Source organism: Echinops telfairi, unplaced genomic scaffold, assembly GCF_000313985.2.
Source record: "Echinops telfairi isolate 266 unplaced genomic scaffold, ASM31398v2 ScPeMD7_6080;HRSCAF=6971, whole genome shotgun sequence".
NCBI classification, from domain to species: Eukaryota; Metazoa; Chordata; class Mammalia; order Afrosoricida; family Tenrecidae; genus Echinops; species Echinops telfairi.
In genome coordinates this window covers 4290387-4305392 of record NW_022109980.1, presented here as the reverse complement: position 1 = coordinate 4305392, position 15006 = coordinate 4290387, and the positions used below count along the sequence as shown (strand labels likewise).

The 15006-nt window shown below is 42.5% G+C and overlaps 1 protein-coding gene across 1 annotated transcript; it reads right to left on the bottom strand.

Annotated features, from left to right (window-relative positions):
- Nucleotides 1–2986: 2986 nt before the first annotated feature.
- Nucleotides 2987–3951, bottom strand: LOC101664066 (receptor of activated protein C kinase 1-like). The gene is given in 2 exon segments (XM_030887215.2): nucleotides 2987–3513; nucleotides 3516–3951. Coding segments are annotated over 2 exon segments (948 nt in total). The 5' UTR covers nucleotides 3937–3951.
- Between the last annotated feature and the right edge of the window lie 11055 nt (nucleotides 3952–15006).

Sequence of the window (15006 nt, the reverse complement as noted above, 5' to 3'; positions counted from 1 at the left end):
CTACCCTCCTGGAATTGCTACTCTCATTATTGGTCCTGATGGGTTTATCTGTCCTGGATTCCCTGTGTTTCCAGGTCTTATTTGTACCCGTGTACATGCTCTGGTCTAGCTGTATTTGTAAGGTGTAATTGGAATCGTGATTGTGGCGGGGAGGAATTATAAAAGAAGTAGAGGAAAGTTGTATGTTTCATCGGTGCTGTACTGCACCCTGACTGGCTCATCTCCTTCCCTCGACCCTTCTGTAAGGGGATGTCAAATGCCCAAAAAAGGGGCTTTGGGCCCCAAAACTGTACATCCTCTGGTCTAGCCAGATTTGTAGGGTAGAATTGGGATCATGATAGTGGGAGGGAGGAAACATTAAAGAAGTAGAGGAAAGTTGTGTGTTTCATCGATGCTGTACTGCACCCTGACTGGCTCATCTCCTTCCCTCGACCCTTCTGTAAGGGGATGTCCAGTTGCATACAGATGGGCTTTGGGTCTCCACTCCGCACTTCCCCTCATTCACAATGATATGACTTTTTGTTCTTTGATGCCTGTTACCTGGTCCCTTCGACACCTGGTCATCACACAGGCTGGTGTGCTTCTTCCATGTGGGCTTTGTTGCTTCTCAGCTAGATGGCTGCTTGTTTATCTTCAAGCCTTTAAGAGCCCAGACGCTATATCTTTCGATAGCCAGGCACCATCAGCTTTCTTCACCACATTTGATTATCCACCCACTTTGTCTTCAGCGATCATGTCAGGAAGGTGAACATCATAGAATATGAGCTTAATAGAACAAAATGTTCATGCATAGTTGAGTAGTTGAGTAGAGGCCTAAAGTCCATCTGAAATTCTGGTGTACAGAAGACTTTGGATAACAGTGGAAGCTCAAATTACATTTTCAGGACCTACACAGGGAATAAACCTCTGGTGATTTCCCTTGAACCATAATTGAAGTATGGAAATAACCTGGTCATCAGACAGAGAGTACTGTAGAGACCATTACAGTCAATTAAATGGATAAATATGACTTAAACAGTTAAAACCTTGTCACTTCTTCTCCCTTCTCACACACTTTGAGCTTGACCTAGTTTTTAATATTTTCTGTATTTTTTTTATATTAGAGTTTATCTCTGTTGTATTTTGTCATTGTTGGTAGCCTTCTTGACTGTTTGTTATGTTTTTTCCTATGTTTTTCGGTATGTGACACCCCGGATAGGTGAATATATAGAAACAACAGCTAGAATAATGGTTACTGGAGTTTGTGGTGGTGGAGGGTGGGGTGTGTAAGGGGAGCTGTTATCAAGGAGTTCAAAAAGGAAAAAAATGTCTTGAACTGGTTTTGGTAGCAATGGTACAACACAGCTTGATATGCTTGAACTATGGAAATGGTATGGTGTTTGGATGAGCTCCTGATAAATGGCTTGGGGAAAAATTCACAGAAAAATGAAATTAATAAACTTTTTGAAGCTCCATTGTATATACGTACAAGCCCAGGGCCTACAGGTCTGGATGCATCAGTGGGGAGAAATGAGAACAACATACAAAGTCGCTTTTCAAGGTTTTAGGGACAAACTGCTGGAGCCTTAGTGGTGAGCCTGGTTCCAGCTCATGTTGAGAACTCCTGGAGAAGAGGAGAAAAATAAAGGAGGTACAGATTATGCAGCAAACATTCTGAAGGCACACTGGAAAGGTTGGGAAAGTGAAGAAGAGATTGGGGGAAGGTCAGGTTATAAACAGGGATGTCTCAAGTTTCATGTTTTCCCATCAGACCTTTGCACAGACTGTCCCCAGAGCATCTTTTACTTTCTCACTCTTAGCACTTCCCACCCTACGTTGTAATAACCTGCTAGCTGTTCTGTCTCCTATAATAGACGATGAGCACTGATAGGGAAAAGAAAGGTCTCTTCCTGCCTTTGTAGCCCCAGCAACAATCAGAAGGTTTGATGCAGAGTAATTGCCCCCATACTGCTATAGGAATGATTAAGTATGGCAAGACCAGAGAAAGCCAGAATGAGGGTCAGAGAACATTGTATTCATTCCTACAACAACAAACACCTAGCACTTGCCAGACACCCAGTTAGAGATGGGGCCCATACCCTCAGGGAACTCACACAGGTGAGGTCAGGCTCAGATGTGCCAAACACGGTTCACTGCCATGAAAGTCTTGATGGGAAGATGTACAAAGGACTGTGAGTATGCAAAGCAGAAGTACCTATTCCAATCAAGTGTGGGAAGGAGATAAGGATGGAGATAAGCTAAGAAGAGATGATTATTTAATAATCAGTCCCTCGATTTAAAATGTAAATAGAGCTCTCCCTAGCAATCCCAAGGGCTGCTATTTGGCTTTCTTAGATCATGATAATAAATGAGCTTGCCCAGGTGTTTCCTCCTTGCTTTAGGTTAAAACTGCACCTATTAGTGAATTCCCAGCACTGGAGCCCAGCCATGTGTCTCAATTCTGCCCCTTGAATAATAGCTAAAACCCCAGGGAAACTCACTACCCATCTCCTGCTCATTTTGCCCCATATCTGCTCCTTCTAGTGACACAGTTCCTCCCATCCAAGCCTTTACCTTCATCTCCACCCCCAAACACAGTTGTTCCACTACACTCTGCCCCACTGCAACTCAGTGTCTCTTTGGTATCAGTATATATTAGGCACTGTCTAGGCCCAGCAAATTGGATAATGAGTAGGAACCATCCCTCAAAGATCTCAGGAAAGAACTTTTCAAGTAGAAGAGAGAAATGATGCCAAGTCGCTGCAGTGGGAAAAAGGCAGGAGTGTTCAAGTAGTAGAAACTGATAGAAAGCGGGGGAGACAAAAATATAGTAAAGAAGGTTAGGATGATATAGAAATAGAAAGGCAATAGATTCCCCCAGGACCAGTGGGGAGATAGTCATAAAGGTCAGTGGACAGACCTGGAATTATGTATGCTTTTTTGGTGTTCTTTTTTTTTTTCCAGAAAGCCAGTCTTTGAATTTGAAAAAAAGCTGCGCCACACATTTCTACCGAGTGCCGATGGTCACCTGCCATACTCGCACGAGGTTATCTGTATAACCTGCAAACAGAGTCTGGCCATCAGCAGATCAGGCCAGAGAGGTGCACTGGGGTGGCTCGGCCTTGCTGCTGGTGCCGATAACTTCTTGCTTCAGCTCATCCACAATGATCTTGCCTTCCAAGTCCCAGATCTTGATGCTGGGGCCTGTGCAGCAGAGCCAGTAGCGGTTGGGACTGAAGCACAGGGCGTTGATGATGTTGCCTCCATCAAGGGTATAAAGGTGCTTGCCTTCACTGAGGTCCCACAGCATGGCTTGGTCATCCTTGCCTCCAGAAGCACAGAGGGTTCCATCTGGAGAGACCTTCACAGTGTTCAGGCAGCCTGTGTGGCCGATGTGGTTGGTTTTCAGTTTGCAATTAGCCAAGTTCCACACCGTGACCAACTTGTCCCAGCCACAGGAGATGATGATGGGATTGCCGCTGTTGGGTGAAAAATGCACACAGGACACTCATTCAGAGTGGCTCTCGTCCTGTACGTGTACTTGCAAACTCCCAGAGTAAGCCACAGCGTGATGGTTTTATCTCGGGAGCCAGAGACAAGCTGCCGGTTGTCAGAGGAGAAGGCCACACTCAGCACATCCTTGGTCTGGCCTACACAGCGGCGTGTGGTGGTGCCCGTTGTCAGATCCCAGAGACGTAGTGTTCCATCCCAGGAGCCTGAGTGCGCAAACTGGCCATCAGAAGAGATGACCACGTCACTCACAAAGTGAGAGTGACCACACAGAGCACGTTGGGGAATGCCATAGTTGGTCTCATCCCTCGTGAGTTTCCACATGATGATGGTCTTATCTCGCGAGGCAGACAGTATCATGTCGGGGAACTGTGGCGTGGTAGCGATCTGCGTTACCCAGCCGTTGTGACCCTTGAGGGTGCCACGAAGGGTCATCTGCTCAGTCATGGCGGCGGCAGGTGCCGCGGTCGCCACAGCGACAAGGATGGCACCGGATAGCTCCGACACACCAGATGATGCTGCTCTTCAGCGGAGAAAAAGCGGTTTTCTTTTTTTGTCCCTAGTTATTATTATCTTTTTCTTTTTTCACTTTTTATTCAATCTTTTGTTTTGTCTCCATTATTGTTGATTTTGCCTACCTATATAAGATAGACATGGGGGGAAAACCTCAAGGAGAAAGAAACGGGACTAAAGGTCCTGGAGGGACTAGGGGGGAGGAGGAGGTGGGGAAAGGTTGTGGTGAGCAAACAACGCCATAGACAGGGAAACAACTAGGGAATTAATATCAACAATGAGGAGGACGTAGAGATCCTGGGGTGTTGGAGCAATAGCAATCTAGCTGAGAGGAAGTACTAAGAGGCAAAAGAAAGGCAAGCGTGATGGTGGGGCAGAAGGAAGGTAAAAGTAAACAGAGAAAGATTTAGGAAGCACAGCTATGGATAGAGGTATATACATAGACATGTACATATGTAAATATATTAGTTCATAAAAATAGAGGTATTGGCCCATGTACCATGTATTTCAATACACTGAGGTAGTGGACAGACTTTGGACCTCTTCTCAAGGCCTGCCTAAACACAAGAACACTTTGTTCTAACAACCTGCCATTCTGAGATGCTCACCCTCCTAGCATTATTGCTGAAGGCAAAATGGGTGCATAAGCAAATGCGGTGAAGAAAGTGGATGGTGCTTAGCTATCAAAAGATGTAGCATCTGGGGTCTTAAAGGCTTGAAGTTAAGCAATCAGCCATCTAGCAAAGAAGCAACAAGCCCACATGAAAGAAGCACACCAGCCTGTGTGGTCATGAGATGTTGACAGGATCCTAAACAAACAAAAAAAGCCATATTGTTGAGATGAGGGGGGCCAGAGCAGAGACCCAAAACCCATCTGTAGACAATAGGACATCCCCTCACAGAAGGGGCACAAGGAAGGCATGAGTCAACCAGGGTGAAGTATAGCACCGATGAAACACACAATATTCCTCTGGTTCCTTGAGGCTTCCTCACGCCCCACTATCATGACTCCAGTCCTGCCTTTTACTGCAGGCTAGACTGGAGCATGTACACAGGTACAGATAAGAGATAAGAGCTCAGGACAATTTATAAATTATCAAGGGTTCATGAGGGAGGGTAGGGCAGGGAGGGAGGGGAAAAATGAGGAGCTGATACCAAGGGCTCAAATAGAAAGTAAATATTTTGAGAATGATGATGGCAACAAATGTACAAATGTGCTTGACACAATGGATGGATGGATGGATTATGATAAGAGTTGTACGAGTCTTCAATATAATGATTTAAAAAATAAAATTTAAAAAAAAGCTCAGGACACACAGAATCCAGGAACAGGAATGGAAGTAGCGATATCGGGAGGGTAGGGGAAAAGTGGGGAGATGAGGGGAGGAAGGGGGAAACCGATCTGATCACAATGATGGACACATCACCACCACCACCTCTAGGGGGATGCACAACAGAAACCGTGGGGGAAGGGAAACAGCGGTCAGTGTAAGATATGAAAATAATAATAATTTATTATTTATCAAGGGGTCACAGGTCGGAGGGGGGTAGGGAGGGGAAAAAGAGGAGCTGATACCAAGGGCTCAAATAGAAAGTAAATGTTTAGAAAATAATGATGGCAACATATGTACAAATATGCTTGATACAATTTACATCTGGGTTGTTTTAAGGCTGTAAGAGGTCCCTATTTAAATGATTTATTTTTTTAAGGCAATCGAAAGCCCCTGGGTGATTTAAGTCAAGGAAATTATAGATCTAGACAAACAATTTTCACCACAAAATCAGGGTTGAATAAAGTGTGAAGTCCAATCTTTGCAGGGATCTGTGTAGCCTCAAAGTTTCCAGGGGAACTCAATACATAAGAACCATTTGGGGGCCTCGCCACTGGGGGCTTCTGTCCAAGGAAAGCAGCCTAAAACAGCACACAGTTGGACGAGCTGTACACATGTTAACCAACTCCAGCACCAGCTCCCTCTCGTGCCCTAGTTTGTGGATCCTTCCGGAAGCATATTGCAAAGCTATTTCGATCTCTCTCCCCAGAGGAATCAGTGGCCATAAGTTAAGGCCCAGCTTGACTGAAGAGACACACAGGTTGGAAAAATCACAAGTTTATTGGTGACTTGCTGTCTGGGACTCCAGAACGTACACCTGCGTGGGACCATTCTTCACTCCAATGGCAAAGGTCAGCCCCCATAGCTCTAGTTAGGAGTCCTTTCAAGTCAGCATTACATCACTGACACAGCACAACAGCCTCCTGGGTCCCTTTCCTTTTACTCAAACATCTACTACTGACCCTCTCCCTTGCTGTCTTCTGGACACCAGGAGTCCCCTTTTGCACATGACACCCTTCCTGACAAATCAGTCCTTCCTACTAATTTTCCGGGAATGGGAAAATGGGTAAAAGGGCTGGCCCTTTCCCTTCTGGACACTTCCTCTCCACTGTGCAGGTGTTGGAAGCAGTGGGGGCTTCCCCTTGTTCCTTGGACCGGGAAACCCTGTCCCAGCTTGGGTTAGGCTTCTGCTGAGCACAGGATGCTGAATGTTTGAACATGGGGTTCCATGCCTAGAGCCTAATTGCTTGATCTCTGTCTGTTTAGAGACTTGGGAGTATATGGCTCTGGTGGCTATGTTTTGAAGCCAACTGAAGTCCCTGCTAGACTTGGTGCAGGTAGACTGTAGCCAGCTGAAGCGTCCCAGATTGACAACTTCAGCATAGCCAACCCTCCTCTCACTTGCTGTGATGTGAGAAAAAGGTGCCAACAAACACTGTGGAGTCTTCTCCTTAGTTCTGAGAGAAGGGTGAACACCTCACTGGGACTTTGTAACACATGCTACTGGGATAATAAAGCTCATATTATTTACCAATGAAATGTGATGTTCAAAGAAAAAAATAAAGGACGCTTATCTATATTCAACTTTTTCCATGTATATTCAATTTTATATCTCCTAAAATAGAAGGAACTATATTTGTATTGGGTGAATTTTAAAATTAGGACATAGCTTCCTTCAACTCTGTGGGTCTGACATCAAGTCTGTACTTTTCAATACTACTAGGGAGCTACCACGCCCACCACCTATCTATCCCTTGCCCATCTATCCCTCACCCATCTATCCCTTTGTTGGGCTGTGGTGAGTTACACGTTGCTATGATGCTGGAAGCTATGCCATCAGTATTTCAAAGACCATCAGGGTGACCCATGGTGGATAGGTTTTCACAGGAGCTTCCACTAAGACAGAGTAGGAAAAAAAGGCCTGGCAATCTATTTCTGAAAATCAGCCAATGAAAACTCTGGATCTCAGAATATTTCCTGTAACATTGGCTTACTTTCGTTAGACAAATCATTGGGAGGGACTGAACAATGGAGAAGGCGATCATGTTTGATAGTGTAGAGAAGGGGAGGCAAGAGGAATTCTCAGGGACATGGATTGATGCAATCGTGGCAACAAAGAGCTAAAACATAGCAATAATCATGAAGGTGGTGTGGAACTGGATTCCATTTCAGTGTCTTACATGGGGTCACCCTAAGTTATAGCTGGCTTAAAGGCAACTGACAACAAAACCAGGGAAACACACACAAAAAGAGGATGTCTAAATAGAAACAGAAGTGTCCCTGGTGTCACAGTGAGTAGGTGTTGGGCTGCTAACCACAAGGTCAGCTGTTCGAAACCACCAGTCACTCCAGGGGAGCAAGATGAGGCTCTCTACTCCTGTGAAAATTTACAGTCTCAGAAGCCCACAGGGACAGTCCGGCCTTGTCCTAGAGTCACTATGAGACAGAATGGTCCTGAGTTTGGAGTTTCTGGTAAAGGAAAACAGGGTTGTGCACGTATTTGCTCGTGATTCTATGCATCTAAAATTTTCCCTTATCTCTCCCTCTAACTTCTCCTGAATCTGATGGGCAAACAAATCAAAAGGAGAAAAATAGAATTCCATCTCTAAACCATAAAGTACCCCATTTTCTCGTCTCTTCCTTATGTATACAAAATAGTTAGGTCTAATTTTAATGGAGAGGCTTCATTTTTATTTCCCCAGTAAAGAGCACAAAAAGAGCCACTTAGCACCCAACATGAAATTTGGGGTCACTGAAGACATACTTGATTTCAAGGTGCCCTTAATTCATGTTTTTCACTTCAAAAGCTCCTTTCTTCATGTCCCTCCACTCACCCACACATTTCTGTAACTCCCTCTAATGCAGACATCTTGAAAGAGAAAGGATAGGATTGCCTTTCACAGCAGTGGAGGGCAAGTACTACATTTAATCCTGAGCTATTGGGGTTTTCATTTGTCTTACAGGCCTTCAAAACCCTCTCTAAAGGAGGAACAATTCATTTCTTGGAACACCCCTCCCAGGCCCGTGACACTAAACTGTGTCTTCATTTGACCACTGACTTCCTCATGACCGCTTCTCCCATGTGATTGGAACTCTGGATGTTATGAGTCAAGTTTGACCTTTTGCTTGCATAGAGGATAAAGCTTTTTGCACAATTGTTTTTATATGAACCTAGCAACTAAAAGATAAGCTCCTAAATTATTCAGTGAAAGGAAATGGAGTGTCACTGGCAAAAAGTCCCACTTAGCCCTTGTGTTTGCCCGGAGGTAGCGGCTCCTAAAGGAGAGGAAGATATCTGTCTGAAGAGACCTTCAATGAATAATTACCCCCATTTATTGAACACCTTCTGTGTGCTATGTATATCATCTCAGTAGGTTTTCAGAACAATCCTGAGAAGGAAGTAATGCTTTCAGCCCTCACTCTACAGATGGGAAAACTCCAAGATATTAAGTAATTTGCTCAGGTCACACACAAGTCATTGAGTGACACGGAAATTGTGTCCTTTTACACTTTGAGTACAGCTCCCAGCCAGACTGCCCGACCCCGAGAACTCCAAATGTCTCTGGTGATCACCGGGGAGAGCTAATTTTGGTTAAAACAGGTGGCAATTGGGGTTCCCATCTACTCTCCACGCTTTCACAGAGCCCCGGTCAGTCTCCTCAGGACCCACAGAGCTCCAGGAAACATCTTGTGAACCACTGAGCAGCTCTACTGCCTCCTTCTCTCTCACTCAGTAAGGTCGGCTGGACCTTGTCTTTTTAAAGTCGTGAAATTCGTTTGGATCCCTTCGATCAAAGCAAAGCAAGTGAGATAGAATCATATATAATTCTTAGACTAGAAGACTGAATCTGTATCATCCAAGCCAGTAGTTCTCAACTGGAGCGAATGTTGTCCCATTGACCCATCCCAGGGTCACTTGGCAATTGTGGCATGTGCTTTTGGTTGTCACAACTAAGGCTGTCCTGTGAGTGGGTGTTATTGTTAGATGCAATTGACTCAGTTCTGACTCAGAGCAACCCGATGTACAAGAGAATGAAACCCCAACCGGTCTTGTGCCATCCTCACAATCATTGCTTCATTTGAGTCCACTGTTGCAGCCACTGTGTTAACCCATTATGTCAAGGGTCTTCCTTGTTTTAGCTGGTCCTCTACCGAACATGATGTCCTTCTTCTGATAACATGACCAAAGTATGGGAAACCAAATCTCTCCATTTTGCTTCCAAGGAACATCCAACCTGGACTTCTTTCAAGACCGATTGGTTCCTTCTTTGGGCAGTCCATGATGTAGTCACTATTTTTCACTAACGCCATCATTCAAATGCACCAATTCTTCCCCTAAACAATTTTAAATGTACAAGAAAGCTGCCATTGTTGAGAAACCTCATCATTCTAATCTATGAGGTCAGCTGTGTTGCCTGAGGTTCCAGAGAGATATTACAGGATGGACGAGTCTTCAGAGATTTGATCCCTTTGACTATGTGAAACTGCAGTTAAGAACAAGACCTTCATGGATATTATACACACGTGCTGGGCACCTCTTTATGAGACAAATTCGTACCTGCCTCTGAGTTTCCACAACCTACATTTCATAAAATAATTTAAAATTCATTTATTTAATATATAGTATAAATATACAGTCATAAACCTACCAAGCAATTTATCTCCTAGGGTTGGAAAGTGTTTGATGTTAGCTGTTTTAAACTGTGGAAATGCTAGCAAACTAGTTACTAAATCTACATTATGAAATGATGTGAGCATCATTTCAATACAATAAACTAACTCGTTAATTGGTTTCCCTCAATCTGTCATTTTCCATTCCTGTGGCTTAGTGCCTCCCAGATTTCAGCTAATTGTGTAAGAGAAAGTTCACAGTGTGCTCTAGAAACCTTAAATCCCATCTTCTTAGACCAACTCGATTATTTCATTTCCTTTAAGAAATGAAGAAAGCTGTACTTGTCTTCCCTTGTCTTATTTTGGCATGGTGGTTGTTTTGTGTGTTTTGAGTTTTCGTGTTGGTCTGTTTTGTTTTGAATGGCAAACAGAGGAATTTTAATGGCAATGAAACATAAAGCATTACATTAAAACCAAACTGCTGGCCCAGGACATGTCAAAACTGCCTCTCCACTCTCCACACCTTATGAAAGACATTTTCATAGATGGGTCCCCTGCCCAGCCCCATGCCCCATTGGTTGATGATTCAGATGAAATCTTGCCTCTCTAAACCATACCCTCAATGCTATTGAAAAGCAGGTCGTTGGTCCTGTTGCAATTTATATCATTTACTTTATTGCTGTCATGGGATATTAAGATTTAAATAATAATTTTAAATACTTTCATAAAGGTTAGGTAGGCGTATTTAATTTCTTTATTGCTCCACTGAATGTCATAGACTAGAGTCTTCACAGAGGACTGGCAATGAGCAATGATGGCATTTGAAGAAGAGGCATTCTTGACTTTACCTAGAAAATTATGCACAAGTGAATTCCTATGATAAACTAGTTCTTTCTTCAAATAAAGATTGTTCTAATATACTTTAAAAGCCATGACAATCACATATGCCTGAAACAACGAAGAAGGCATGTAACCAGGTTTCTTCCAAGCTGGACGCATGTGTAGGCACACAGGATCTCGGAAGATTCCAGAACAGCTCTGACCTTGGAAGATTCCGGAACAGCTCAGACTTACATCGCCAAGTTTAAGCAAATCTGTCTTCTGTGTTCTTTGTCCCCAGAAGGAAAAGTGAAAATCAGCCAGTACAGATGTAGTAGAATGACGGCCAAAGCATTCAGTAAGGCTGGCCACAGGAGATGAGGATGGGAAACCCAGAGAGAGACAATGTAGCAAAAGGGGTGGTGCATCCATATGGAAACCAATGCTTGGACTCGTGTATGTGTATGTCTGCGTGTGTGTCTGCGTGTGTACACATTGCATTGTGTATTTTCTATAGGACTTTTCATGCCTTTAGTCAAGAAAGAGAGAAGTTTATTCTGCAAACATAGATGACCATTTATCAAGGAATATCAACATCCTGTGGGGCCCTGTGGTCCCATGGAACATGGTTTGGGAAATGTCACTGCAAGCACATGTTATCTAGAAAGCACATGCTATCTAGAAGTCAGCAAGTCATCTGATGAAATTATCATGTCCTTGAGGGAAATATAGAGTAATGAACACTCTTGTCGGGTTGTCAAAATAAAGGATACCCAATAGTGCATGAAGCATACTTCTACTTAAAAAGTATTCATTGTTTTGCAGGAAGTAAAAGTTCAAATTTAACTAGGCATTCTCTGTACTGGTTTTTTATTTTGTTTTTGTTAAGTCTGGCAAACCAACACTTTTGATGAAGTGGGTGAATCTCCTGTTGAATAGAGATCTTCCTGGCTCATGAGATACAGTTCATCCTTTACCAGTAACCATTGTTCTCACTCATTCAGTGCCATTGAGTCGATGCCGCCTCATAATGACACCTCTGGGGGTTTCCAAGACCGTAACTGTTTGCGGGAGTCGAAAACCCAGTCTTTCTCCCAAGAGAGGCTGGTGGTTTTGAACTGCCAACCATGCAGATTACAGTTCAATGCGTAACCACTACACCACCAGGGCTCTTAACCATTGTTCTACTACCATTAAATACAGTTCAGAACATTAGATCTCACTCAACAAACATCGTGAACTGCTAATTTCCTGTCTCCCATTTTCTACCAAAGATTTTTTTTTTCTTCCATTCTGTGAAAGAAATCAAAATGGTACCCGGACTCCCAAGCCCTTCAGGTTCCACAGGCAGTACTTTACGATTGGGCTCTGGGGCATAGAAGGAAAGTGACTCCAGGACTTTTCCCTCCCTGGTGCATAGCAATAAGCCAAAAAGCAATTAGTCCTCAAGTCACTTTGAAATCCAATGCATGTGAGGAGAAAAAAAATCCATTTGGGGGTTTGAGTTCTTGACACTTATTTTTAAATGACTCCCCAATTGTCTTCTTTCTGAGGTGGCAGCATGAGCAACAGTTTTCTCATGGTTTGGTGTGGTTTACTATGAAGTTGCTAAAAGTAAAGAAGGTGGCCAACTGAAAAGCTGAGTGTCAAATACCACAAGTAAGAGATGCAGACAAACTGATGTAGGGTGTTGCGGAGTAGTAGTCAAAGAAGGTAACGCAGTGAATGTAGGCCAGATCTGGAAAAGACGATAAACCAATGAAAAATGCATCGTGACTTCAGCGCTCTGATAAGCAGAAAGGGTGTTATTACTGCCAGAAAGCTTTTTTAGAGAAGTTCCACATACGAGGGAAAATCAAAAGGCATTGCTACAAGATCATAGAAACCTTTATTAAGCAAAAAAATCAAAATGTGAAGCGATTCTACTTATCCTCCCTTTAGGTCTGTGTACTTCTGAAGGGGCTGTTTTCAGCTCTCTAACCCTTCTCCTAATTGATTCTGCATTCTTCTATTTATGCCACATCAAAATGGCAGTCTTGGCATCTTCAAGGAACTCAAATTGTCTTCCTTTAAGAGAATTATATTAACATAGAAGAGATATGAAACCCCACTTCCATGGAGTCGGATCTGACTCATAGTGTAGGGTTTCTGAGACTGTAAATCTGTCCCAGAGTAGACAGCCTCATCTTTCTCCCACAGAGGTACTGGTGGGTTTGAGTTGCCGATCTGTGTGGTTAGGAACTCAATGCTTACTCTACAGCACCACCAGAACTCTGTATGCCAACTAAAACGAAATATAGATCTATTCATTAATAAATTTTATATACATTATATTGTAATACAATATTGCATACCTTATAATATAAACATGTACAAAAATAACATTTTAAACGATGAGCAAAAACCAATTTTATTTAAAATAAGTTTTAACTTTTTATCAGTGTTATGAAAGTATTTTTTCTCTCAATTATAAGTATTTTTCAGCATACTTATGACATGTAAACAAGATGACTTAATGTAGTTCCATATGTTTTAAATCTTAAGGTACTGCTATGTAAAAGACTGGTTCTAAATTTCAATACTAGTTATTTCAATATTAGGTTTTAATGGCTCTCTAGGTGGGAAAAGAGCTCACAGAGATACAGAGATCCACACAGAAGAAGGTCATTGCTAAGTTCAATATATCACCATGATAGGTAGTTTTTATTTCATTCTCTAATTGGGCAGTGGTTTTTATTGTGATTTGTCTAACAGATTTCTATATTTCCTGATATCAACTCATGCTAACAAATTCATTGGGTAGATTTTATATCTGAATGTCTTGAACATGTGGGTTCACATCTTACTAAAAGTATGCGTTTGGTTTAAGAGTTATAATTCTTGTTTTCAATTTAAAAGCAAGGATGTACGTGGCTGAGACTTTTGTTAGGTGGCAAATGTTTCAGCAACAAAACCACATAAAAGAGGGCAGCATTTCTCGGTATCCATTTTCAAATTAACATTTTTTTAAAAAGCAGTTAAATGTTTGCTCATTGTTAAAATTCACCTTGGAGGGGTAGATTAGTCTATTTTTTATATAAATATACCTTCTGGGTATCAGTCTATTGCTAACTACTTAGCAAGAAAAGATCAGCACGTTTAGAATATGTCCCTTTAAAAAAAAAAAGGTAACTCATCTCTAAATTCAACTGCTTTTAAAACATCTTCCCCAAGATGACTAGTGAGCCCTCTGGGTGGTCATTCTCTGTTTCATTGCAAAGCATTCAGAAGATTTTATTATTGAAACTTATATAATTCATCAACTTCTCCCTACAAAGGCAAACCACACCATGTCGCAACATGTTGTAAGCAAAAACAAGTGAGGCCACTGGTGAAAACCACGCTGAATTGAGAAACCCTAACTTTTCCCCTAAGGTGTCCACAGGTGTCTATGCCATGACAATCACAGAGAGCCAAGTGAGGAGGCCCGAGCCAATCCAAAGATTAAAAGTAAGTAAGGCTGTTTTAAAAAGAAAATGTCAGATAAAAACAAATATAAATTTCAACACTTTCTTAACACTCAGATAAATCACCTTGCCCATTCCCCGAGGATCCATACATCCTCCACATTGGAAACTACCAGTGAGCTCGGAAGCCAAGTGAGTAGGTGGGTGATAGGGAGAACATTTACTTAAGAGAGGTGAGAAGCTTACTCACTGTCCTCAGCCAGACAAAGGCCCCCTAAGTCTGCTCAGAAGTGGACTGAAACAGTAGCTAAGATAAAATTGGGTCAGTGGCTAAACTTAATGCTATCAGATGCTTAGAACAACATTTTCTTCCTCAAAAAATTAAACATAAAATGAACCAGCAATTCCACCAAAGAGTATTGACCTCGAAGAATTAAAAAACAAAGAGGCAAACAGACACTTGTGCACCAATGTTCATTGCTGCACAATTCACAATTTGGAAAGAACCCCAAAGCCCATCGACAGATGAATGGCTAAACAAAAAGTGGTTTACCCATACAATGGAATATTACTCAACCTTAAAAAGAATTGAAAGTTGGATATGACACTGATGAACCTTTAAAACATTAAGCAGAGTGAAATGTCAAGTATAAATGTAAAATATCTAGACTAGGCAATTACGTAGTTGTTGTTGCCGGGTGCCATTGAGTCTGTTCCAACCCATAGCAACCCTATGTACAACAAAACCAAACCCCACCCAGACCTGTGCCATTCTCACAATCGTTCCTTATGGCCGG